This window comes from Pyrgilauda ruficollis, unplaced genomic scaffold (genome assembly GCF_017590135.1).
Source record: "Pyrgilauda ruficollis isolate IOZ18807 unplaced genomic scaffold, ASM1759013v1 scaffold65, whole genome shotgun sequence".
NCBI classification, from domain to species: Eukaryota; Metazoa; Chordata; class Aves; order Passeriformes; family Passeridae; genus Pyrgilauda; species Pyrgilauda ruficollis.
This window is the reverse complement of record NW_024528266.1, coordinates 1,377,772-1,404,328: the sequence shown is the minus strand read 5'-3', so window position 1 is coordinate 1,404,328 and position 26,557 is coordinate 1,377,772. Positions and strand designations below refer to the sequence as shown.

Sequence of the window (26,557 nt, the reverse complement as noted above, 5' to 3'; positions counted from 1 at the left end):
TGCTATGACCAGAACCCTTACAGACTTTTATAATACAGCTGCTTATCTGCTAGGTTTTTCATTACAGATGCATTGTGCTTTCCACCCATCTTGATACAGCCCCTGGGATTGATATCTCTCCCTCTCTTCCATTCAGCGGGGAATGGGGTCTGTTTTATTTGATTAAATAGCCCTTCTGCAAACAGCCATAAACACCAATCAGCCCCCATGCAGCAGGAAAGCTTTAGAGCAGGGAATAGTAAACAATTCTCTCCTGCCATTGTAATTCAGGAAGGGAGTTGTGCAGCCTATCTAGAGCAGTTATTTCATGCAAAAGAATAGAAGCATGATATGTGATTACAGCCTGGTTAAAATGCTTCTTAAAATACTCCACATGGCACTTTAATCCTCTCCTCCCATAGCTTGGCTCTTGAAAAGAAACTCATTTATTGTAGTCACATTTTCATACTGGACAACTCTGCCACCTAATTCAAATGTAAGGATACATAAACTGCTTGATGGCAATTTAACGAAAGAGAATAAAAGGTGGAAAAAACCCAATTATAACTACTCCTCAGCCTAAGGAAACATTCTGCTTATTTAACAGAAGAACTTCAGCTTTATATTTTTAGTTGACACTCTTGGAAAGCCCACTTGCCTACCTGGCAATAAGGATGGAAAAGCAAAGCACCTCCAAGAGCCTCTGCTCACATCCTGACACCAGACCCTGGGGCACCAGGTGCAGCCTGACAACTTGTGCAGAGGGGACTTTCTGCTTACTGTAATTATCCTTTAAAGAAATAACCCCCTACATCCCAGCCTCGGGGTCTTGTTGGCATGAGTATGGTTTAGTCCCACAAAAGTTAATCATAGGTTCTGGCATGCCTCTGAGGAATTACTTTTGTATAACAACTGTCTGGGCTGACCACCTGAACTGCTTCAAACCGGTCCTCTTTCTCCTCTCTCCCTCCTTAAAGACAACATAATTTTTTATTCCTTCTAACATTGTGCATAAATGAATAAGTTGAATTGATTGAAATAAATCGATAAAATGATATATTGCAACAAAATGCAGTTTTACTAGAATATTTCCCATTATATATATTGAAATGACTGTCAAAAAGCAGCCGGCAGCAAAATTCTACTCAGTCTGTTGTCTCCCAGACCAGACCTGTTTTCAGATTAGATATTAGAGATCTCTCTGGCTGTGAAACTTCTATGTGCAGTCAAATGCACACAGGTATTTAGAAGCACAGACCTGGAGTTTTTAAAACAACCACCATTTTGGGGATGCATAGGGTTCCTCTTTTGTATTTGAAAAAATTACACTTTTTTGGGTTTTATTTCTTTCCATGGTATGTTAAACTCTCCTGTTCTGAGACTAGGATGACTTTAAGGGCAATCATCTGTTTTAATTATATCTTCTGATACCTTAGTGGCTTGATGCTTATACATGTTAGAGACTAGAAAGGTTGATTCTCCCAAGTATTCTGCTAGTGCTTTTTAGTTTGCAATTTAATTTTCCTGCGCCATTCTTATTACTTCACTAGCATGTCCTTGCTTACCAATATGTTTATTAATGTATTGACTACTCATGGATGATATTGAAAAAATTTGCTATTGGATCAGATGCAGGCTGTCCTCATCTATCCACTTTTTTATTTTGTCTGACTTCCAGCTGTAAGAGTTTTAGAAGGAAAAAATTCTGAATAATTTCATGAGGAACTATTAAGTGTCTTACACTGGAGACTTCCTACAGATCTACTCACTGCAATTGCTTTTGCTGGTCTCCAGAACAGACATTTTGTTTGTTTAGCAACAAGTTGTTGAACAGAGATTACCTAAAGCTATCAAATCATTCATGTTTCATGAATGATTGGCATAGCAGCTCCAAAAACTTGAGACAAGATCCCTCTGTTATGCTTCTCTCATGATTTTAGACTTGCAGCCTCACGAAGTCATGCTTTAAGGCTGGAACACAGGGGATGTATAAAATGCAATCTCTCATTACTTCTATTTCTCTCTCTTTTCTGTTGCATATATCCTTTAAACAACCTGACATTCAATCACATCATTTGCACTTGTTAATGCATCACAGAGTATCTGGGTATTATTAAAATATCTTAATACACGAAAATGATAGCTGGAAACATTTAAGCAAGAAAGAGAACACACTACCAAAGTTCTGTGCCTGGAGCAAGAGTGTGCTCTCCTGCCTCCATCTATTGATCATGAGACAGAGTCTGCATTTCCCGTCTGTGTGTGTGTGATACATCCCCAGAGCAGCCCACCACGTTAGGAGCCTGCAACTGGGCTTCAAAGTGACAGCTGGAGTTTGGGAATGCTTCATCTGATTGCAAATAGAAATTGTTGCACAGATCAACAGCAGTGAAAAATTGTAAGCCGATGGAGGTAACAAAGGGGATGTGTAACACTGTGGAGAGGTGAAAGGTGGAAAGAAGAAAGAAATTAGAGAGCTGGGGAAAAGTTGGAGCTGCTGTTATCCAAACAGAAGGGACAGAGGGTCAAAAAGCAGACAAATGAAAAAGTAAGAGGGAGGAAACCAAGTGAAGTGAGAATTCAGAAGGAAAAGAGCAAGCAGAGCTTGCTGGAGCTGTGTAGGAGTCTGTGTAGTCCCCAGACACTCTTGGGAGGGTGGTGTTATTAATCTTCATCAACCTAGAAATGTTACAGAACCTCTGCAGGAAAAGCACAAAGTTAATGGAGATAAAATGGAGAAATAAGAGCTCACAGGACCAGAATAACAGATTCCTGATCACTTGTGTGTCCCCTGTAGCCAAACAAGAGTGCTCCACATTCCAAATTACTGTTCTTTGTCAGGATAACAGGAATGCAAAATTTTGTAGCAATTTTTGACAGAAATTTTCCACTGATGCTTTTTAAAAAGGGATCTGGAACTAGAATTAGGCACAAAAGAAAATGTGTGGTTGTTAAACTGTACAAATTCAAATCTTTTGTCACCCTCCCATAGGAAAATGTCTGCAAGAAGTCACATGAAGAAGTAAAAGAATAACTTCAAGTTATTTTTTGCTCATCCCAAGCTTTGCTTCCCTACAGATTGCACAGGCACGACCCATATCTGATGTGACCAGACTAGGAAAACATTCCTGGCAGTTTGTAACTTCCATCAGGAGTCCCTCTGGTTTAATAAAAAGCAATGAACGTGCTACTCAAAAATCTGAAGAAGGGAACATTGCCCCACAAGCTGCTGACACAGGAGGAGGTTCACTGCACTGAGGCACCTCAGCACAGCTTGCTCATCCCTCATCATACAGTTTTTGGTCACTTAAAGCTGTTGGTCACAACGTTTTTGCAGAGGCAATGCCATAGATTGAAGAGCCTGGTAAGGTAGCATATAAAATTCTAGCAACAGCATTAGAGGTAGATTTATGGGTTGGAAAATGTTACAAACATTTACTGTCTAGCAAAAGTTTCCTTGCTTTGCTTTTTCATTATATATATCCAGTGGATGAAATATCCACTATATATTTCATTATATATATATTTTCACTGTAAGATGCTACACTAGAACCAATATCACTCCAGCAGCAGGGCCCAAATAAGCACTGAAACTTTACTAAACTGACCCCTCAGTATCTTTCTGCCCCAAAGAATCTGCATCTCCTAAAACCTTCCTGGCCCTTGCAGTAGATAAACTTTGGGTTTAACTGAGAGAGCAACATGCAGGAGAATTTCCATTTTGCTACAAATATATCTGTGAAGACATTTCCAGTCCTGTACTCTTTAATAAATCCTGTGTGTTACTCAGGAGAGGGTTTGTAACAGCACCAAGGAGAGCTGTTTCTCTTTCAGACCTCTTCTGTGCTAATGCATAATAAATGCACTCATCGCCTCCTAAATACTCACAACCTTTTCTTTTACAGAATATGACAACAGCATTGCTCTGTTAGATGTAAATATGCACAAACTAAGCTACTAATTTGTAGGGGTGGGTTCAGCATCCTTTTCTGTTTACACCATTCTTTCTAACAGATGCCTCCCTAACAGAGTGTGACCAGCTCAGAAAAATTAAGCAACAAATAATACTAGCAAAAAAAATTCCTGTGAGCATTAGCCTGACACACTCATGCTCAGCTTTTACAACCACTGACTGAAAATGCACCCTTCTTCTTAAATTATTTCCTAATTGTCAGTTTTCTTACTCCCTGATACCTTCCAAAATTTTTGATCCTGTAAAAATCCCAGCTTCAGGACAGAACTCAGAATTTCTACAATTAATCACCTGCCAGTGCAAATGAAAGCAGCATTCATGCTGCTTAGTTGTTCAGAAATTAAAGTCTGCCATATATAATCCTTGGGATTATGCTATTCAGATGTGATAGGGTCATGGAAACAAATGGGGATACATACCAATCTGGCAGCAATTCCCAAAGTGCTCAGCACCAGAAAAAGATACAAAGTCCTCACACAGGAAGCCACAAGTGTTCCCACCTTGCCTACTCATCAGACACATCCAAAGTTTTCCAGAAATAGCAAAAAACCCAACCAACCAACCAACAACAAAACAAAAAACCCCTAAACTGCTATTTTTCATTTCAGCATCTGGAGACTGAGGGCTATTTCACACACAATTAGTTCTACCAACAGGCAAAAAGTTCTACTTTTTGCATGTGCCTGAGGGTTATTTTAGACCAAATAGCTGACAGTGCCCCCTGGCCTGATAGTGGCAGATGCCCCTACATTCCTACAGAGCTGTGCTCCTGCCATCAGGACAGGGATGCACTCTGGAGGTTTTGTTCATGAGTCCATCTTAATTAGTCCAGTCCCACATAAGAAAATCATCAAGTGAAATCTCCACTCACAAAGGAATCAGTTTTCCTCTCTGGACTGTTTTGTCTGATAAAAAGATGACTACAGGGTTAGACACAGGCTAAGGTGTGAAGTACTGAGCTTTGCACTGGGCCATCAGGATGAAGGATGGGCCCCACTCCCCCGTCCCATGCTCACTCCTCAAAGGGCTGTCATCCATCCTTTCTCCAGCTGAAAAGCCTGGACTCAGCTCTCTTCACAGGACTGAAGCAAAATTAGATCCTCAGAGTATATTTTGCTGTTTCTTACTTTTATTGCCATTTCTAGTCATGGAATATGAGCTTAGTTTGGTAGGTACTGTACAAAATAAGCCGCAAGAAAAATAGCTTGCCATCTTAGGCATTCCTGACCACTCTCCAGAGAAGAAAATTGCCTGTCTACAATAGCAAAGAAAGAAACCTGGACACCTAAATTAGATACCTGAAGTTACATGTGATGAGGCTATATTTATAGCCATTGACAGATCAAGGTGAAGCAAGATTTCAAGAGAGAATTATCTTTGAACAGAAGATGGGATATATCTGTGGGGAGAGCCCTAAATAACCAAGTTTTCAGGCAAACAAGCATCTGAAAACAAGCAGTAAATTTCAAGATTAGAAAACTGCCTCTGAGATTAATGCAATGATATTGCTGTTAATCAATGAATACACTGAAAAGAAATATGTAGCTGGCACCATTGAATCTGGAGAAATTGAGAAATAACAAGGAGCAATTGTCCAATAAAATCTTATTCCCCCCCTATTTCTTTAATATTGTATCAGACTGTTAAGAACTTTTAGTTCTCAGGCTCATCTTTTGAAGTTAGGCTGTAGCTTTCCTTTGAGGATGAAGGCTGAAAGGTCAGGCACAGAGATGTTGTTTTTTGAGAAATACTATTCATCTGATAATGGTGGTTGGTGTTCATTAATTTAATTCATTCTGGGGTACAGCAGTTCTTTGGTTTCCCCCACATCCCACCTATGCCAGTATTTAGATGGTTATTGTGTGTGTTCCTCTCTCCCCTCTGATTTGGCAGCTATAAAATAAACCAAAGGGAGGGAAAGAGCATAAAGAAACAACAAAACAGAGCTGCTCAGCTGATGGGTAGCGATCATAGCACACCAGAGACATGGTTGTCAAGGTTTTTGTTACTGCAATAACAAAGGGGAGCGTTAAGGAGTTTGAAGGAAAGACATCACTACTGTCTTGAGGGAAAACATACCTTACAGAAGGGTCCTTAGAGAAAGCATAAAGATACTTTGCTTGAAAAAGGAGTTGCACTGGAAGCTCACACAAATCATTTCCAATTCACAAATGAGAAAGCTGCAGGGAGAGTCAGAATTCATGAAAGGCCTTGAAAGTCAAGGCAACTTCTTTCTTTTTTTTTTTTTTTTTTTCCCCTTAAACCCAGGAGCATTTTCAATGGAACTAAATGCAAGAAGAATTCTTTATGGAGGCCTCAGAAAATAACAATGGAAACTACTGAAGTGACAGGCTGGAGGTCATATGGGTAAATCACAGACATGGTGTGGAAAGTAAATTGGCAAGACTTACCTAGACACACCAGCAACAGAAAGAAAATTTAAGATGATGAAGTCAGCTTCTGTAGACTTTAGGTTGAACCAAGTTAGTGGCCAGACATGGACAGACAGCAGAAGAAAACACACACATTTTATTTCAGATGAAAGAAGGTCAGTTCAGTTCAAGAGAAGTGAAACTTCAAGTTGTCTCCATGGAGCCAATTTTTTTGGACTTAAGGGACAGGAATGAGACAGAAAAGACTATGGTCTCCTGGATGTAGGATGGCCCACAAAAATTTCTGAACAGCTCTGGGAAGTTCTCCAAAAAACTGAGATGATAGAGAGAGCAAGCAAAGACATTCTACCTTCGTTCTACACGGAAGGTAGAATTCTACCTGGCACAGCACCACAGCAGGACAGCAGACAGTGACATCTGAGGTTGCTGAAGTGACTCAGGTACGCAGACTGACCTTTGATCAGAAGTCAGGAGTAACTTGGGAGGCATTTCAGGGAGAGCAAAAAGGGTGAAGTACATTCAGTAGCATGTAAGATGAAACAGGAGAGGATGAACTCAGATAAACCTTCCAGAACACTTTGGAGACAAAGGAATAGAGCAATAGTTGGTTTGCTTTGTGGCTGAATGAACACATGTCCATGTAGATCCATTTCTTGATATGGAGGCTAACTCAAATTTTGACTTACCCATTCTTTTGAATAAAGCCCAACTCTGCAGAAAATAACTTTTACAGGTGCTCTACTCTAGATAAAACCTGTGAAAACTCTCTAGAAAGTTAAAGTTAGATCAGACTTTATTATATACTCAGAAGTGTTGGTAAGGGAGAGCAAGCCTTTAGTTAAACATACCCTGAATTCTGAGAAAATGTGGTGGTAGAAAAAGTTTTGCATTTAGTTTTTTAAAGCTATGCATAGAATCTGCTTCATGCTCTGTTAACTGTCACAGACCAGTTATTGTACCTCCCAAACACACTGAGCTCCTGAGCTAACCCAGATAACTATTGGCCTTTTGATAATGCCTGAAAGTAACGCCACACTGTGTTTGTAGAGCTTTCTGGTCAGGATTCTAATTTTTATCACTCCTGTAAGTTTTTTAAAGCCCAGCTATGGCAGTAAAGACACACAGAATTATAGAGTAAAAAAAAATAAAGCCAGACTATCCATGATAATACAAAGTAAGGGCAGTCAGTGCCTTTGGTACTGCAAGGCACCTGTCAGCTCTAACTCACGGACTGTGCAGGAGACGGTAATTGCAGAACAGACAAACCTTCAGCTGTGGGACTGAACACATCACAGTCTTAAGGGTTCTTGTCAATCTTATTACTCACAGAGCAGGCACAGAACATCTCATTTGACCAAGAAGCATCAGCTCCAGAGGCAGAATCAGGGAAGCAGGGAACTGGTGTCCGGGTTGGTAATTAGCCTTCTAACCAACAGCTGCAGAGCGCAGCCCATCGCCTGCTCGTTAATCGAGGTACATTGGAGAACTGTCCCAGCATTTTTATATGCTCTCACCTCTTCTGCTTCCTATCCCTTTCTCAGCCACTGCCAAACTGCTGAATCATGGTGCACATCCAGTATCCAAGAAGTCTGTCTTGGCTCTCTTTTGTTTTCAGTGTTTTTTTTTAAAATTGGGTTACTCCATGGCCAGAAATGTTCACAACAAAGATGTGTGGACTACCATACATTAACTAGATTTTTTTTGTGGCGAAATCAGTGAATCTGCCAAAAAAATGGCAATTCCAATGGCAAATTTGTGAATATATCAGGATAATTAATTAATTCAGGAGGGGTTTTGGCCCATCAAGATAAGTCTTCATGATGTTGCTACTGCTGTAAACAAATTAAACATATCCACAGTCAGTTATTAACAATTTGTTCTAGCACATAATTGCAAATTGTTACTACCCCTTTCTTCCCCATGCAAATAACCTTAGTAGAGCTTTGTTATGGCCTATTCATAAATATTTTTACTATTACAGTATTTTCAGGAGGGTTAAAGTGCCATCCATAGTGTCCAGGGAAAACAAACTGGCTCACGTGCTTCCACTGGCATTGCAATTATGATCACAAGAAAATCCAAATCTCAAGACCAAATTCCTTTTGATACTGCAAGCACATCGAAAAGAAAGTACTATGAGCCTACAAGTTTCTCTTAATGCACCATCCAGAAGCATTATTTCACCTGACAATAATTCACAAGTTTCCTAGCAGCTAAATATTTCGCAGACAGAGTTAAATAGACAGAAGAGGTTTCAAACGCATTCAGATTCTGCCTGGGAAAGGAATTTTCCACTCTGTACTACTGAGAAAAATGAAGAAGCTGTAGGCTATGGTATCATGTTCAGAGGAACAAGGTGGGTAGGATAGGGCATTAGGCACTATTATACTCCAGGGAAGAAAGAGCAGACAGGGGCACAATAGAAGCGCTTCATTATATTTTAAATGGGAATAGTTCCAAGGATAGGAAAGCCTGTGGTGCTTGTAAAGGATTAAGCAGGGTAATGTGCTTTTTAAGAAGACATAAAGAGGTATGTAATGTGATATCTTTAAGCCTAAATGATTTTTCTTGGAGTCCTCAATGAATGTTTAAGCAGGCATGACTTGGGCCTCTGTAAATCCCCTCTGAATAAATAACTTCCGCAAAAATAGAGATTCCTAGGACAGAATGAGATGCATATTTCACAACCTATGCAAAAAAAGGAAAATCAATTTGAGACACATGAAACACTTAGGAATAATAAAGAAAAAGGGAAGATAAAAGTGAATATTCTCCAGAATAATCCAGGCTTATAAAAAAAAATATAGCTACCTCCCCATCCATTTTGATTTGACAGTGCAGGAAGACAAATAACTGAGTGCTTCCCTACCTTATATTCAGACCTTCAACAGTTTTTTGCTGTCTTTTGAGACAGGAAGAGGCAATAAGTGGAAGAAAATACCTAAAGTGCCTGTGCTTTTCAGGCTGTCTCCTGTTTGAGGTATTTAAAACTGCTCTCTCTTCAGGGTAAATCTATCCAGCTGCTCTCTAGCTGGACCTGTGGTATTTATAGCTGTTCACTATGGATGGAACAGGAGCACACATGGTGATATGTATGCACCTGATTTTTGAGAGGAGCAGGACCAATAAATATCAAAACCTGAAAACTTACAATGGCATGATCTTCCCATCTTATTTCTCTTGTCTGCCCTGCCCTCCTGCCAGGAAAAGCAGGTCAAAGCAGCAGAATGCCTGATTTAAAGTGGGACTGTGCAATCACTGTCATTTGGCTGCATTGCATTTGCACTCACACAGGTGCCACTCCCCACAAAGGCACTGGTACAGCAAGCAGGCAGCCCTGCTGAGCGAGAGGGGTGAGGTGCTGAGTGAATCCGTGGTTGGCCTCTCTCCTCTTCCCCCTGTTTATATATACATTAGCATTAGACTGCTACTTTCCTCACAATAAAATAGTGCCAGCTCCACTGGAGCTGTCAGGATAAAAGCAAGACAAAACTAAAGAACTTTTAGGAGTTTACAAAAATATTTTGAGCAGCATCTTCTGCGAAGGCTCTTTGAAAACCTCATTTAAGCTGTGAGGTGGTGCAGCAAGGGGTGCTGCTGAAGATGGGAGTGTCCACTGCATCCCTGCACACCTCTCTCCCGTGGTGGTCCCTCCTATCCCAATCCCTGCATTGTCATTACTCGGCTGAGTGGGAGTCCCTTTCCCTGTAGCTGTTTGGAGCACTCATTAAGTCTCTGCTGTCTCACTTGGCACTCCAGGAAGGTTTGCATGATGTGATGCTCTCACAGAGCCTGGACAAGCTGCTGCTCAGTCACACTTTAGTGCTGATGAATGGGGGAAGCAAAATGAGGCACAGAGGAGGACCTGTTGGTGTATCTTGCCCAGGGTTATAATCAGTCTAATAGCTCTGATGTGGCCAGATAAATTCATTAAAAATCCTGAAGAGCATTATGAAGCATATAAACAGGCCAAGGGGACCCATTAATTCTTTCTGAAATGTTTTCCTTTTTTTTTTAAATGTGTTACAGAGATTATAATCTCTGCCTTTTATCAGATACCTTTTAAAATATTAATTTTCCTTGCCTAAGATTAGCTTTTAACATCACTTTCTTAATGCAGCTTTCTTCCTGAGCAGGCCAACTACAACTTTCCAAAAGCTTCTGGTGAACAGCAGCTGGCAAATAATCTTTTTCTGTGTAATTTCTTCCTGTAAATTGAAGGAAGGGGAGAAATTGTGCACCCACAGGTAGATGTGTAAGTTCATTAAGACCTAAGAACTCTTTTTTTTTTTAAACCGGAGACTGGTTGGCTTGCTTACTTGACACAACTTAGTTTTTGACATTATCATTTGCTTAGTCCTGGGAAGCAAAAGCATGGTAAATTAAGAACTTGGATGTTTCTGCTTTTGTAGGTTTTAGGACGGCAACTCCCATGTTTCCAAGAATGAAAACTCAAGGACTGTAATCTGGAATTACCTGCCAGCAGGATATACCGTTTGTTTGGTTTTTCAAGCTAAAAGCTGTTAGTGAACACAGCTGTGTTTGATGCACTCTGTTTTTTTGATCCTTCTGAAACTCATTTTATAACTTGGGAAGGGAAACCAGAAGGAGGGAAGGTTCTTGGTTTTGGGCTTTTTTATATATATACAAAAGGCAAATCCCAAGTTTATCAGCCACTTACAAACTGAGCTAAAATACGTTCTCTCAAAAAAAGCAATTTCCTCTAGCCAATAAATCTTCAGACCCTTTTTTCTTGCTCTTTCAGCTTATGACTTTATCTAAAAGGGTTTCAAAAGTGCAGTTCCCCAGGACCTCTTCTGCCTCTTTTTTAATGCTGTTTAGTCCTTCAGAGGAGAAAATATGATCTTGGTTATCCAGAGGCTGGATTGGGGATTTTTAAAACTCCAAATAATCTTTGTTATTTTTTAGTTCTTCTATTATCAAGAGCTCACCAGTGATTTCATCATTCTTCTTAACATACTCTTTTCTCTTATCTAGAGTGAGAACATCAGAAATGTCAGGTTTTCCTGGCCAATGGATTTTGGTGGAGACAAAAAACCAGAGTTCATTTGGAATTTCAGAAGTCTCTAAATCGAGATTGTAACAATGTGAACACACAATTCATGGATATTTTCTGTAAGAAATCATCACATATTGAAGTTTAAAATAAAGTCAGCAAAATATTATATTTCTTTGATTTGATTTAGAAGTCTGAATAGAAAGATACAATGCTAGGGGAAAAGCTTGTGTACAGTCACTCATCAACTTATATTGACTCTTAAACTGAATCCTTTCATGGACTGGTGTTTCTTTAAAAGCTGCAGCTGTCACCCAGAATTTGGGAGGGAGCTACTGCATTCACAAAAGTGCCTACAAAAAGCTCTCAAAGTGATTTTCCATTGCCAAACCTACTACAGAATGTGTTTGTGAGACTCTTTTTAAAGTCAAATCATCCATTCCTGCCTTTGTCTCTCAAAACAAACGTGACCCAGAGCTACAACAGAAAGCCAGGATTTTCAGTGTCACGAGACCACAAAATAAAGATAATCAATGTCAAGTATTCTGGGGCTCTGAGTCCAGTGTTCCTATTCCCATTTTGCACCCTCAGAAAGGCCATCTCCTATAAAAACACCTGTAAATACCTTTTGGAGCAAGCAGTCCAGGTACTTTCCTATTAAAATGCTATTCAATGCCACAAACCTGACAAGTCCCAGCCCCGGCAATGGGCTTTCAGGAATTGATTAAAGGCATGACTGCAACAGCTAAGCAAACGTGGTGTGACCCAGAGCATCTCCAATGGGAAGCAGAAAGGAAGGGTGCCAGTACCTTCTGGATGCCTGCAGTGGACTCCAGGACGTTGTTCTCGGAGCCGTTGCTCCTGTTGATCATGCGCCACATCTGGGAATACATGCTGTCCCTCTCGAAGGGGTTCATCCCTTTCACGCGCACGTGCTCGTACACCGCCGAGTCCAGGACCGTGCCGTAAGGAATGTCCGTCTGCCGCGAGAGATCCTGGAGAGACCTTAATTGTTGGGGAAGAAAAAGAGACACGGGAGGCTTCAATCCACCTTTTCAAGAGGAAGGAGCTGCAGGCAAACAAAGGGCAAGGCAGAGGAAGAAAGGTGTCATGACACTTTCTTCTGTTGGGCTTTTTTCCCTGGTTTTTTTTATGATTTAAGACACAAAGAGCAATATAAAGAGAAAGGAAGGGGTGGAAAAAGTGAAAATGGATGAAAAAGGAACAGAAGGGGCAAGAGGATGCTGGGAAATGCCAAGCTCCTTTGAGCAGGGGCAAGGGGGCGGCAGGGAGTGTTGGAATGAGAAATTGGATACCTGCCTACAGTGCAAACACACATCCTGCTGTGGGGAGCTGGTGGTAGCACCAGAAATGCAGGAAATCCAGCCCAGAGCACCTGGCCTGAGCAGCTCTGTGTGCTCCTGGGTTACACTGGGCAGGGCAGTTTGGTGGGGTGTTCAGTTCCACTGAACTGTGCATCCATCTCATAGGTCACATCTAGTACTAGTTTCAACAATAAGAATATTTCTATTGTACTTTCATGAACTACTTTTCCATCATATTTTCATGTTATCACGGTTCATGTTATTTAGTCTAATAAATTTGTTCTGCTTTACTTGCTATGTAGTCTTACCATTCTCTATAAACCAAAATAAATAAACCATTTTAGAAGTTTCTAAAACATCCCAAATGGAGTTTGGTCAACCAAACTTGCTTTGAACTTAAAAACTGTATATTAGAAACATTTAAAGTTTCCTCACCTCTTGGCTTTTATTTTCCTTTCCTGTTGAATTGTTCTCCCGCACCTTTGATTCTTTAATGGCACTCATTAAAATTTCACAGTAACTACTGCGATATGTCTACTGCTTAAAACCCATTACAGCTTTCCCAGCACAAATTAACTGTGTATAAACTGCACAAATCTAGTGGATGACACCTAAGGACAATCAAGGAGCTCAATTCTGTCTTAAAGAAAGCAATACAAAACTGTAAAAGCTTATTGCAGAGACAGAAAATGCTAACAGCAACATAGGAAACTCATCAAATTCCAAGCTGTATTTCTAAAAAATGTAAATATGAAGGCTAGTAAAAATGGCCCTGTGGTGTGGGGATTGGAAAAAATGAAATTCTTAGGTGTTGTGAGGATGACACTGAAGAAAACAGTAATGACATCTCACAGGATATGTATGCCATGAGCAAAACAGAAGCAGGAAAAGAAGAAATCAACAGAGATCAATGGCAAGAGTTTAGCTGTTAGCTGAGTAAAAAAGAAATCCTTTGAAATTTAGACATATGGGCTTAGAAAAACATTGACCAAGAGCTAAATTCTAGTCAGACAACGTATGGTAATTATTAGGAAGGGATAAATGTAATTGTGAGGAGTAAATAACTAATGGCATTAAAACCCCTTAAAATCATTTCACTTTCTCCAACAAGACTGAATTCCTTTTAAACAAGGAACCTGCAAAGAATCGGTACATATATGGGATCCTCAAATGTGAGATGCTACATGTAACATTTCCTGAAACCAAGTGTATTGGTCTTCTACCAGAGAACCAAGACATGCCCTGTTCTATGAGGACAAATATGAGACTCTGGCAGACGAAGGCATCAGGACAACATGTACAGTGGTACTTATTGAAACTGAATAGAAAAAGAAACAATTGTCAAGTCCACATAAACACCTATGGGTTCTGAAAGATTACATATCAAATGGCTGAGCTGTAAGCAAAAATGTGAAACCTCCTTACAGCCAATGAGCGAAAGGAAAGCAGCAAATTGTTTAAAAAGTGTCCGTCAGGGGAATTATCAAAGTAAGCTACTTAGGTCATGTGCTTAAGTTTAATAAACATACTGAAATAAGGATTGATACAATTTTAAAGGTCAGTCCTGAAGTCTAGACACAGACACCGGGTAGGTTTCTACAGGGAAAGCAAGTCAATCATCTATTACACTTTGAAATGACTCAAAAAGCCCTGAGAATATCAAAAATAACTTCCTCTCACCAAACAATATACAGACAGTGGAAGCAGACAGACAATCTTCATAGGAGGTGTTTAGAAACATTTCCTAGCAACTCTGGGTAGCATTAGAAATATTCAGTCAGAGTGGATGCTCTCAAGGGATTTCAAGGGTAACAAGAACAGCTTTTGCAGAGCTAAAAGGCTGAACAAGAAGAGTGTGACCCTGTGGATGGGGACAGCAGTCATGCTAGAGCTGAGACACTCAGTGCCTGCACTGCCTCACCTTCCTCACCAAGGTCTCCCAGGCCTTTGTGACTACAGGCAGGGCTCAAGAAGGCAATGAACAACGAGCAGTAGGTTGTCAGGTAAATCCCAACCAGATGAGGCAGGGATTGATTGGGATCACTAGATCCATAGGAGTCAAAGTGTGCTGATAAAGCTGGCCCGTGTCATTGCAAGGCCACCTGCTTTAATTTTTGCAAGGTGAAGGAGGCGAGGGGAGATCCCTTGCTACAGGAGAAAGAAAATATCCAGACTATATTAAGAAAGTGAAAAAAGATGATTCATGGAATTACTGCTGGTTGTCCAACCTCATGGAGTGAGTCCTCAGCACATTTCTGAGCACGTGAAGGAAAAGCAGACTACTGGCAGCACTCAACTCACCAAAAGTAAGTCATGCCTGACAGATTTGGTTGCCTTGTACACTAAAATGACTTCATTTGTGGACAAAACTAGAGATACTGACACAGTTTACCTTTAGCAAGGCAGCCTGCCTATCTGCCTGCCACAATATTCTTGTATCCAAAGGAGGTTGTTAGGTACGGCTGTGCGGGAAAGCAGATTTGATAAATTCCCAATTGGATTGTCATGCTCATGGCATATCTCACCTGCAGGCTGCTAACAGGTACCCCAGAGGTCTAAGCTGGGACGTATCTTTACCAATTACTTGGAGGAGGTAAGCAAGCACCCTCCTGTCAAGTTTGCAGAGGACATGACATGGAGGGACCTGCTCAAGGACAGGCTGAAGTTCAGATGGGCCTAGAAGGGCTGGAGCAATGGGGTGTGAAATTCAGCAAGGACAGACACAAAGCTCTGTACCTGGGGATGAATAAAACCCTGCAACAACCAGGCTGAGCACAGCTCTGCAGAAAGGCACCTGGCAGGCAGCAGTGGGTCTTGCTGAGAGCTTCTCCTTATTTTACCATTAGGCAAAGTGTTGTGCAAAGTGCTGACAGTCTGTCTATCTGTCAAAAGCATCACTGATGAAAGGCACTAGATAAATACAGCACACTGTATTCATCCATTCTGCTCCTGCTGCTGCTGCTGCCAGTACATTCCTGTAATCAACTGGCAGCGCTCGGCAGTGCAATGAGCTGTCACAAGATGCATACTGCAATGCCCTGTAATTGTTATTTGTCATACCAGAAAAGTGTACCAAAAGTATTTATCTGGTCTCCAATTGCTAGTGGCAACACTTAGTAAAATTGCAATCATTACTTTACATGATTCTGTATAGCCATATAATTTTTAATAGAACAAGCAACAAAGCATTTTTTGGATATATAATTGCTAAGCAGGATACAATTGACAGGTGTATCTGCTGCCACAAATCAGTTAAAAACAACACAAAAGAAAAAGAGCTCGTGTGTATATCTTGTGGCCATAAAAGCAACTTTGTTATTTTCAGAAGGGCAAACCCGCACAAGAACTATTAGTCTTGGAGTGTACTACAGCCAGGTATGGGAAGCAAACAGGCTGAGAAGCAAGTGTGCTATCACACACAAAGGCACCACCAGCAGGGAAATTACAAGGAGAAGAATTATGGCAATGCCCCCAGGAAGGCATGTTGTAGCTGCCACGTCTGGCATTAAGTGGAGTCTGCAGTGCCTCACTGTTAGATGTGCTACCCCAAAGCTCAGGATGCCTCTCAGCCGCCCTGGTTGCATCTTTTCACAGTCACAGATGAGGCTCCATGCTGAGAGAATGATGACAAGAGGACAAAAGCAAGACAAATGTAAGTGTAAACTCTGTATATATTGGCTAAATGCTGTTGTTGGCAGTAACCCCAAAGTTCTGGTTCGCCTGACCATATGCTGAGGAGCAAGAAAGAAGTTTGGGAGCCTTGGAGGTGTACATGTGTATATGCTGCTGCATAGGCAAGCTGCAAATACAGCAAAGATCTGTCACACATCAGTGACTCCCTCCCCTCACACAAACATGTAAAATGGGATCATAATATGCATGACCTCCTTCAGAGGCTGTTTGTTTAATAACCCACAACTCTGCCAAGTGTTGCTGAGACAGCCTAGAAGGTAGAGCAAAACAAAATACAGCAAAACAAAGGGAAATGACAAACTTTGAGAGAGCTACTAGAATTATTAAACCATTGAGGTTCCTTTACAGAAGAAAGAACTCTTAAAACTGCTTTGCCTCCAGCCTGGTTTATAGGTCACACGTTGGTTGGTGTACCTCTGGTTCCTGGATTAAACAACTCATTTCTTTTCAGACAATTGCCTTTAGAGGACACGTAAATCCTGAGCCTCACTCTATCTCCCAGTTTCACCACACAGCTGCCACACCAAATCTCAAAATGAGGAAAAAGCATTTGTCAAGATAAGGAATTCCTACAAGGGATCCTTTGATACCCAAATCCTGATTCCATTAACCACACTGAAATGTAATTTTTCAATAGTTCCCAGATGAACTATCTGCAAAGTGAAGCACTCATTTACATGAGTAAGCAAATGATAATTTCACATTTTAAAACTTTTTTCTCTTTGAATTTCTAGTTTTGAAGCAATAAGGTAATGAATGATAAAAATTGTTACAAAATATAAAAAAAAAGATGATGTAGTTGAAAAAAAATGTTAAAAATAAGATACCTTTAATTGAGTTTGTACACAAATTCTACTTCTAGGGAAGTGACCATGCAGTCAGATCATTCAGCTTATTTTTGTCTACCACTCATGCAGCATTGTGGGGAAAAATATTATGTGGTGCCTTTACGGCAATTTTTTTCTCATTGCAATTACTGGGATAATACCAATATAATCCCAGCATCAACATTATCCTAAATTAACTAGGCTAATAGTTATAGGGCTATTCTGAGGAGGAATTGAATCATTTGAGGAAGAGTTATTAACAGATAGATGTATTTTTCAGCATTTGTTGATTTTGTTTAGTATTCTGCACCTTAATCAGGCAGCAGTTGTCAGGTCACTTTCATTTTATGGCTTAGTACAAATCAGTTACTTTGCAATTTAAGAAATTATCTCTGCCTCCAGCTAGAAGAAAAATGTTGTAGGATTTGGATATGTTTCTTTCTCCTAAGCATACCCTTTTCTGTAAATTCAAATCCTAGATCAGAATTGGTAACACGTTCACATATGTCAGCCAAAGGTGTTTAAAAAGTACACAGAAAAATGGTGCAAAGCAAAAAGTCAGCTTCATAAAGAAGTAACTGAATTTCCTTTTAGGTGACAAAATACCACTGAGGTCAGAGACTTGGACATTAACACATCTTTGTAACCCTCGGTTATAGATCAGTTCAGGCCAGTTGTGCTAGACGTGAGTGCTGCATAGAGCTGTCTGCAAGTTCTGGTCACTAAATTTTCAGAAAAAAACCCAACAAAAGTCATGGCCTACACTGAAGCCATTATTTATGACTGATTCAGATAAAGCTTTCCAGTGCTTTTCCGGGGTATTTTGTTCATTTGTCTGGTTGGTTGGGTTTTTGTTTTTTTTTTTTTTTTCCCTAGGACAGTAAGAATAATTCACAAGCAGATTTAGGGTTAGGGAACAGGGCACATTAAGCCAAGGGGTTTGACTGTTGTCAGGGTGAGCTGTGGCAGAAACCTGTAATATTGCTTGCAGGCTGAACCATGTTAAAGAAAAAATTAATGGACATGCACTGGGCAATAGCTAATTACTGCATTCTGTGCAACCCCCCTGCAGAAATCCTGCAGTCAGTTGCACTGAGCAGTGTAAAGCCTCAAGGAATTTTTAGCTTCAGGTGAATCATGGTTTAGCAAAATGTTGTGAAAAGAACGGCTGAGAAAGGAAGACTTGCTTTCCCACCATGCCTCCATTTTTGGAGGCAGAGGCCTCACCTAGCGAACAAGACACACTTGTTATAAGGTGGAGAAAATAATGTGAACTTCTGATTTTACAGAAGACAAAAGATGCACACTTCCCCCCACAACATGTACAATCAAAACTCTCATACTTCCACATTTTAGAAGCGGATTAAACTTGAAACCACCTAATACCAGGCTTTCATATGGCAAATCCTTTGACTTCTCTGTTCATCCCACTCTCACAAACTTCCTGCAAAATGTCAGTGCTCATGCAGTAGTAACACTCTCTCCTAATCCAGAAAAACAGTGCAGTAATTTGAATAAAATCAATCTCTGCCAATGGACTCTAATTTGGTCCTAAAGGAATCATAAAACATAATAATGTCAACACTGGCTCAGTGATAAAATTCAGAACATGAGCACCTCCTAGAAATAGCTCAGGACCTTCAAATTTATTTGGCATTTACCAAGAAAAGCCACTCCTAATTACAATTAATTTATGTTTCATTTGCAAAAGCAATCTAAAGATTTAAAAACACATAGAAATTATGCTTTGCTGCCACAGTGTTTTGGCATTTGAAATGCTGACTGTCTTGACTTAAATGTCATCTGCAGTGTGGGTCAAGTGCAAACAAAAGATGCATCTAGGAACTACTTTGGAATTTGAGTGCCTCTGCTTTTGATATTGTGTGTTGGCAGAAGGTGAAAAGCTGAACTCCCAGAGGTATTAAGAGTAACCATTTCTGTGGAAAAGCAGATTTAACACCCATTCTTTTTCTTCTAGTTTCTCTCAATAATTTAAAACCTGCAAAAATTTGATTCGAATTGAACGTTGAGGCAGAGCACAAATGCCATCAAGTGAGGTCATACAGCAAAGATCTACTTTGAAATTCTACAGGGAAAGGGAACACTTATTTCTCTAAGGGTCCTCCTTACTGGATGGGCTGATAAAATTTTGCATGCTTTGCTACTCTGGATAGAACTCTGGATACCATGAGGCACTGACTAGGAAGAATGGCCCAACCCTCACTCCAGCCGAGCAGGGGAAGCTGCAAGAGCTCTGAGCATAAACTATCTTCATATCCGAAAGCTGAAATGCAGTAACTACCAAATGTTTCATGGAAATGAAATGTGCTGTAGGCTGCTTGAATCCTCCTATCTTTTGTAGAAGATATCATGAGGACCATACCTACAACAACACACTGTAATATCTGATGCTAGCTGGAAATCTGAAATGAAAAACTTTTAACTACTTTTTATATCTGTGCAAACCCACTGACTTCATTTTCTTTCCTTTTTTCTGGCTTGTCTAAAGCTGACAAGCACTACTAGCAGAATCTGGATTATATTTTTAATGCTTATACTCATTTCCATTCTGGCCTTGAAGGCTCCCCAAGGTACAATTTGAACTGTTAAAAAAAAAAAAAAAAGAAAAAAAAAAAAGAAAAAAGGGAAAAAGGAGCATCAGCTTTTTTTCTTTATTGCTTATTCATGTTTTCCACTTTGCAGTAATTCAGCATGATAAACAAACCTCCTCTCTCTTATGTGCTGGTTTAAGTTCCAATTTTGGCAGTTTTGTAAACTGAAGTTTTATACTCACACCATAGTTAGGATAACTTCATTCCCTAATGGATACTAAACACATCTAATTACTCTATTTTTGAGCTGGAAGTGCTGTTGAAAGATGTCTGTTCTTTCATTGCAGGAGCTTTCCAGCTGCAACATTTTCTACTGAATAAAACATTTTCAGTGACTCTGCCCATAAATAATACAGCACAAAGACCAATGTAGTTCCAACTGTACATAATAACCTCAAAATTCCACTGAGACTTTTCTAGTGACATCATAATAAACTGCAAGAAAAAGCTGAAGATGTATTAAATTATAGTTTGGGTATATTTTATTCTTTTTTACACATCATAAGAAACCCCAGATATTTGTCACAGTAATTTGAACATTTTTCTTGACTACTTCAAAACTGGAAGGGACATTGTTTCAAAGCAGAATGCAGAGGCATATTTCATTCTTTTAAGGACAAACTGAATGAGTGAATATATCATTATAATTTATTTTGCATATATAAATTCCCATGTTGTTTCTTCTCAGTCCTTAGTCAAATTTAAATTGTTTAAAACTTAAATAAATAAATCAGCTTCCCTCAAAATATCAAGATCAATGTTGACAAACATTGACACTGAAAATAATTTTACTCCCATACAAATTTTGAAGGGATTATAATTGAGACTACAGAGTCAAATGGTTGAGTTGTGTCAAAACACCAAAATCTGTTATTCAGAACACACAAAAAAGAAAAGGTAACTTGATTTAACTTGTAATACAACTGTACCAGGGGAGTAATTTTCTCATTTTCTCATTACTTTAGTATATTTTATATACCTCTGTCTTAGAGTATGGAGCGCTGAAAGTGGTAAGGCTGTTACATCAGAAAGGAAGAATAACAACCATAGAAAATTTCCAGTTTGGAATGTCAGGACTTGCAAAGCCTGGGCAATTTGGTCCATGGAACACCAGCTTCTCCCTCTACCTCCATCACCCAAGGGTCAGGACATAACCATGCACTCAAAGTTAAGCACTGCTTCTGCTCTTGGGTCCAACTTGGGCTTCAATTGCACATGAAACTTGTCTGCTATTGCAGATGTTTACCATCCTGTGTGAAAGCCTGGATTGGTTTTAGCACACAGAAAATTCTCACCTAGAGGAGAAGTGTCTTTGTGTGAGCACAGTGACTGCTGGCATGCAGCAATGCTTGATCCTGACCTGGGAATTCACAGGAGGCCACTGCTCCCCCTGCTCAGTCTGTGACAGTGGCTCACTGTCTCAAAGGCAATTTCAGAGAGATTTTGAAAGGAGCTGAACTAGAGCCGAAAGGACCTTAGGTGGTGAAACACACAAGTCAGGGACTTGGATCAATGGCTGGACTGGGAGAACTGAATTTTCCCTAAGGTCAGCGTTGAGCCTGACTTGAAGGTCAAGTTCTTACCTTTCTGAAGGAAGAAATACAGTGAAATGTGCCTCTCTTCTTTAAAGTTAGTCAGAGATTTTTTGCAAAGAAGGATATATAGGAAAGGGTAATTTTGTCACTCTCACATACTTTCACAGACTTGTAGGCTCAAGATTAACCTGCTATGAAAAAATGGCCAGCTGTCCCTCACAGTGCTTGCCTAGATAATGCTTCCCTGTGTTTTCTAGTCTCTGATTTGACCCAGGAGTGAGCATTTGAAGGTGAAGGTTATCACTGGAGCAATGGGAGCGAGAATAACTCAGTATGCAGCTAGGTGAAGGAGAAGATACTGGAGTACAAAAGGGCAGAGGGAGAGGATAGGAAACCTAGAAAGGTTGCTCTGGTATGGAAAGATGATATGATCTTCAGAAAAAGACTGGAAGGTGTGACATACAGTGAAAGAGTGTGGAAGAGTTCACCATAAAAGGGACAGGAGAAGACCAGGACATTCATTTTTGGGAGGCATGAAGCAAAGGAACGAATAGACGGGGAAAAGAGAACAACATGATCTGCTTACATAGTAAGAGAGCTCCTGGGAGCAGAAGGAGCAAAGAGGAGCTCCTAAACCAGTGAGTTCATTACTCCTTGTTGCTGTTAACACATCTCTGCCTTGGCAAGAATAGATGAAATCAGCTTTGAGCTCCCCATGCATCGAAGAAGCATTGGGGTCTTCCTGACCAGTGTCAGAATGCAAGCATTGTGGAATATCTCAATGGAAAGCAGCAGCAGCAATTTATACTTTCCTATTTCAAGCACTGATACAGTGTGGTCATCTCAAACTCAATTGCTTCTTTCAAAATATGTATGTGTGCAAACATACATATGTATGTCTGCCACAGGGAAAAGCATCTGCTAGAGGCCACAATTCCAATCCTAAAAACAAAGTGTCTCCAGGGAGACTGACAGTCTCTCATAGCATATTGTTATTTTTCTAACTTTCCAACTACTTCTCAGGAGGATAAGCATTTATTCCCGTTCTCACATTTAAGTAGAACATTTATACCCCTCTACATGTATATTTATGTTCGCCCTCTTTTTCCTTGAATCATTCTTTATCGACTTACTGGATGGAGTTCTCAATGCGTGTGATGGTGAGGAAAGCTGCTAGGTTGGCCGTGTAGGAGGAGATGACAATCAAAGCAAAAAGCCACCAGGCTCCCATCATCAGTCGGGTTGCCAGGGTTGTGTATGGAACCTCTCCTCCTGTGGGGAAGAAGGAAAAGCAAGAATTTTCATTTGGCAGAGGAATGCTTGTGCATCTCTCAGGATAACTAGACCCCAAGGTTAACAGCTTAAAGCAGTTCATTAAAGCCTGGTGCTTCAGGCAGGATTTGGAGCTGCACTTTCTATGCAAGGAAAAGCACTGAAGGAAGCCCACACTGTCAGTTGTCATTCCTGTGTTTAATCTCTTTTGCTATTGTGCCTTTAATTGCAGTTCATCTGCCAGTCCTGTCCAGTAATGGAAATAGACTTCTACATCTCAGAACAAAAGCAGCCAAAGGAAAATCTTACAATGTTCTTTCCTTAGAGATCTTATCTACAAACCTTAATTAAGTTTTTCTTTCATTCTGGGGAACATAAAGTCAAAAAATCCCATCAAACCACAATTACTTTTCACAGTTCTGTAGGCAGGCAGATGCTCGTGATAACCATATGTATTTGTACAACTTGCTGCAAGTGAACTTGGACATGCAGGGAAAAAAAAATCACACATATTGAAGAAGGAAGTAAAAATTGTTTTGTATTCCTCCAGTTGCTTTCCTTTAAAATTCAACTGCCATGTAAACAGAACATGAGCAGCAATTAAACCTCCCAGGATGAGATGCAAACTATCGATTGTGTGGCAAGAGCCTAGTAATGAACGCCATGAAAAGCAGCAGTTTTTATTCAAATAGCTGCCCCAAAACACACTAGTTTGGAGTATTTGCAAGAGATCTTTCTGTTTAAAAATGATATAAATCTCAGATTTTTAGATGAAGGAAAATGATAATTTTTTAAAATCCCCCTTTTGTCTGCAGTATGTTTTGTCACAGCTACAAGTAACTAAGGGGGATAGGTGAACACAGCAAACACCCACAGTCAACTGCTCAAGATGTTCACCCTTCTCCTCTCCCTCTACATTCAGCAATTTGAGAAGCTGATGTTGTTTTTGAGGGGGGTTTCTCCTAGGAAAAATCTTATGATGGCACAATGACTGGGATTTGCAAAAGCAATTTGTTACCAATTCAATCATCTGTAGATAGTTTGTTTTGTACTTATGTAAAAACTCCTTAATGTTTCCACAGCAAGTAGGTTTAAGGGAACACAAATTACAATTATTCCCATTCCAAGAACAAATAATTTTCACTTATGTACAGAAACTGGATGTTTAATCAGTGTTGTCTATTAAGGATGGTCTTACTGCTTCATTCAGAATTTTTCTTACCTATACAAAACACTGGGAACTCTGCATTGCCATACAAATTTGAAACTTTTTCCTGCTTCAGTGATGTGGAATCGTACCATATATGAGATAATAATTGACTCCATTAATATATACTTTTGGCATATAAACACTCAAATCCTTTGCTTTTTGAGAATTCCAGAACTGACAGACACAATCTCTTAGACCTAAACATCTGGAAACAAGTTTTCCTTTATTTCCAAGATGCCATGCAATTGTCTGAAATAAGAATATGCTGATCAGATTGGGAGATATTATTTCAGTCTAAGGATTATCAAAGATGAACACTAACTTCAACATCTGAAGATTTGGGTTTGTCTGCTGCATGAATTTTAAATTACTTTTAATAGAGTATTTCTACTTTACAACAGTTTTTGCAATGTCTTTTAAATACTTAATTTAAAAATGACTTTTAAATGAAAAGAAATGAAATGAAAAGAGCAATTATATTAATTTATCAGAAAAGGCTGTTTGTCCTTTTAACTTTCAGGTGCTAATCCCTGCAGATAACCCTCACAATTAATTGAAATGGCTAGTGGGATTGAGAAGAAACCAATGATATTTTGGATATCCTTGCATATTCATTTTTCAGCTTAATGAGTAAAACTCTGAAATTCTCACATTTTTGAAAGGCAATTAAATGTCAGAAGAGAGAGGACCATCGAAACTCACACACCTGCCTTCTGGTTCAAGCAAGGATGCTGTGCATCAAGTGAACACAAAAGCCACTATAGATCTCTCAGCCACAGCATTCCCTGCTGTCCCTACAGCTTTCCCATACTTTGATAAGGTTGCCCCCACTATTCACTGTTACTTTTTCCTTTTCCCTCCCATGTTAAAAATAGACTTTAAAACCCATGAATGCTGGTAAGCCCAAGTGCTTTTATTTCATCCAGGTGTTTGTGAAGCTTTGTTCCTAATTCACACTTGTTCCTTGTATACCAGCAGTCAATAAATGAAGCTTGAGGACAAAGCTTGTATTGAAGTACATGTACAATAAACACACATCAAAATAATTCCTCACTCCTCTAACAATTCTTGTACTGAGGCTTCTCAAACCACCGTTCCTAAAGCAGGGCTGACACCACAACTGCCTAAGTGCATGACTTTTTTTAAAGCAGTACAGGCAGGGTACTTCACCTTTCTCAGTAAAAGCAGAAAAGAAACAAAAATCAAAGGAGATCTTTTACTGCCATGATATAATTTCTTTGGCATCTATTAGGAGACTTAATGTGATACAGTCTTGTTCCATTGTACTCTTTGCTAAAACACTTCCTGCACCATGGCAGTTCACCTTAAGAAACCTCTTCATTCTCCCCAATTTTATTTCTGGGGATAAAACTTTCTGAAGTTTTTTTGGTCCCAATGCACATTTTCTCAGTGCAGAAGAGTGCCAAGTCACTCAGGAGACCAACAATCACTGTTTTTCCATTAACATTACCATGACCGACAGCGACACACTTAAAAGATACTAAACTCCACTTCAAATTAGTGTGCAGGAAGGACAGGCATGCAAACCTCCCTCAGCTCTGCTTTCCAAGACCTAGGATGAGTTTCAGATGCATTGACATCTTTATGGATCACACCGTGCTCTAGTTACAAGAGGTTACACACAGGACACGCAGCACAAAGCAGGAAGGAGCCAAAAACATGGAACAGAGCTTTGCCTGCTGCTGTCTTTCATATCATACCAGCAAAGCTGAGTAACCCCTAGTGGCAAAGGGGGCCACCTGTGCGATGCAGACCCATGCTGATGACCAGGAAATATCTGTTCTATGGCACCTCATTTCTCTAGCAAAATTCATCAGTGGAGGTCAGCACATTGGTCGTGGTTACAGTAAAAATGCTGCTCTTGGGGCATGATGAGCAGCGCTTAAAAGTACTGAGTCCCACTCATGAGACAAATGGAAATCAGTGAAGACAGCAGTCCAGGAGTTGCTTTGTCACATTAAAAGACAGATCTCAAAGGACTACAGAGGCTATATTATCATTTATTGTGGCCTTTCCAATACACCTGCAGTGGGGTATAAGGCAGCACAAAATTCCACTACCTGTACATCACCCAAGTTGTGGCTACATCTCCCAGTATAATTCATCTGACATGTAATGGGTGCTGAAATCACTTAGAAAAATCTAATCTGCCTTTAAAATTTTCATGGGCAGGAAGGGACAAATACTTTCCAGAGTAAACTGAAGTAAAAAAATCCATCTTATTGGGAGTTTTCTGAAGAAGTTGAATTACTGTAGAAGTCACAGTGAAAGAAATTACTTTTAGTCCTCCCACTCTCATCTAATGCAACTCTCCTTCATCAATCCTAGACCATTTTAAGGCTGGCCTACTTCGGATGACAGGCTTAGACTGCAACTTATCTTATAAATTTCTGTTTATTCCCATTTCTTTCCAAGTGCTTCAAGCTAAATAGAAGGCAGGAAAAACAATGCATCGTCTTGATAATGCAAACAATATGATGCATAATTATGACAGATTTAAATACCAGGGTAAAACCCAACTTCGAAGACAAAATGTGCAACTATACAATTACCATACATATTCTTACTTTAAAAATTTATTTTCCTTCATTAGTATTCAGTTTAAAGGTTTCTTCATCTCAAAAATCACAAGAGAGGAGTACAGGCATGAAGGAGGAATGAAAACACTGGGCAAATGGGCAAAATAGGGAAATTCAGGAT

At 39.8% G+C, this 26,557-nt stretch overlaps 1 protein-coding gene across 2 annotated transcripts in view; it reads right to left on the bottom strand.

The window, feature by feature from the left end:
* Positions 1–26,557, bottom strand: part of GRID2 (glutamate ionotropic receptor delta type subunit 2) — a 676,953-nt gene that overhangs the window by 76,558 nt on the left and 573,838 nt on the right. For both annotated transcript variants that reach the window (XM_041484266.1, XM_041484267.1), the window contains 2 exons: positions 22,488–22,626; positions 12,172–12,367 (listed from right to left, as the gene is read on the bottom strand). In XM_041484266.1, the coding sequence (XP_041340200.1) occupies positions 12,172–12,367; positions 22,488–22,626 (335 nt within the window). The remainder of the gene's footprint in view (positions 1–12,171; positions 12,368–22,487; positions 22,627–26,557) is intronic.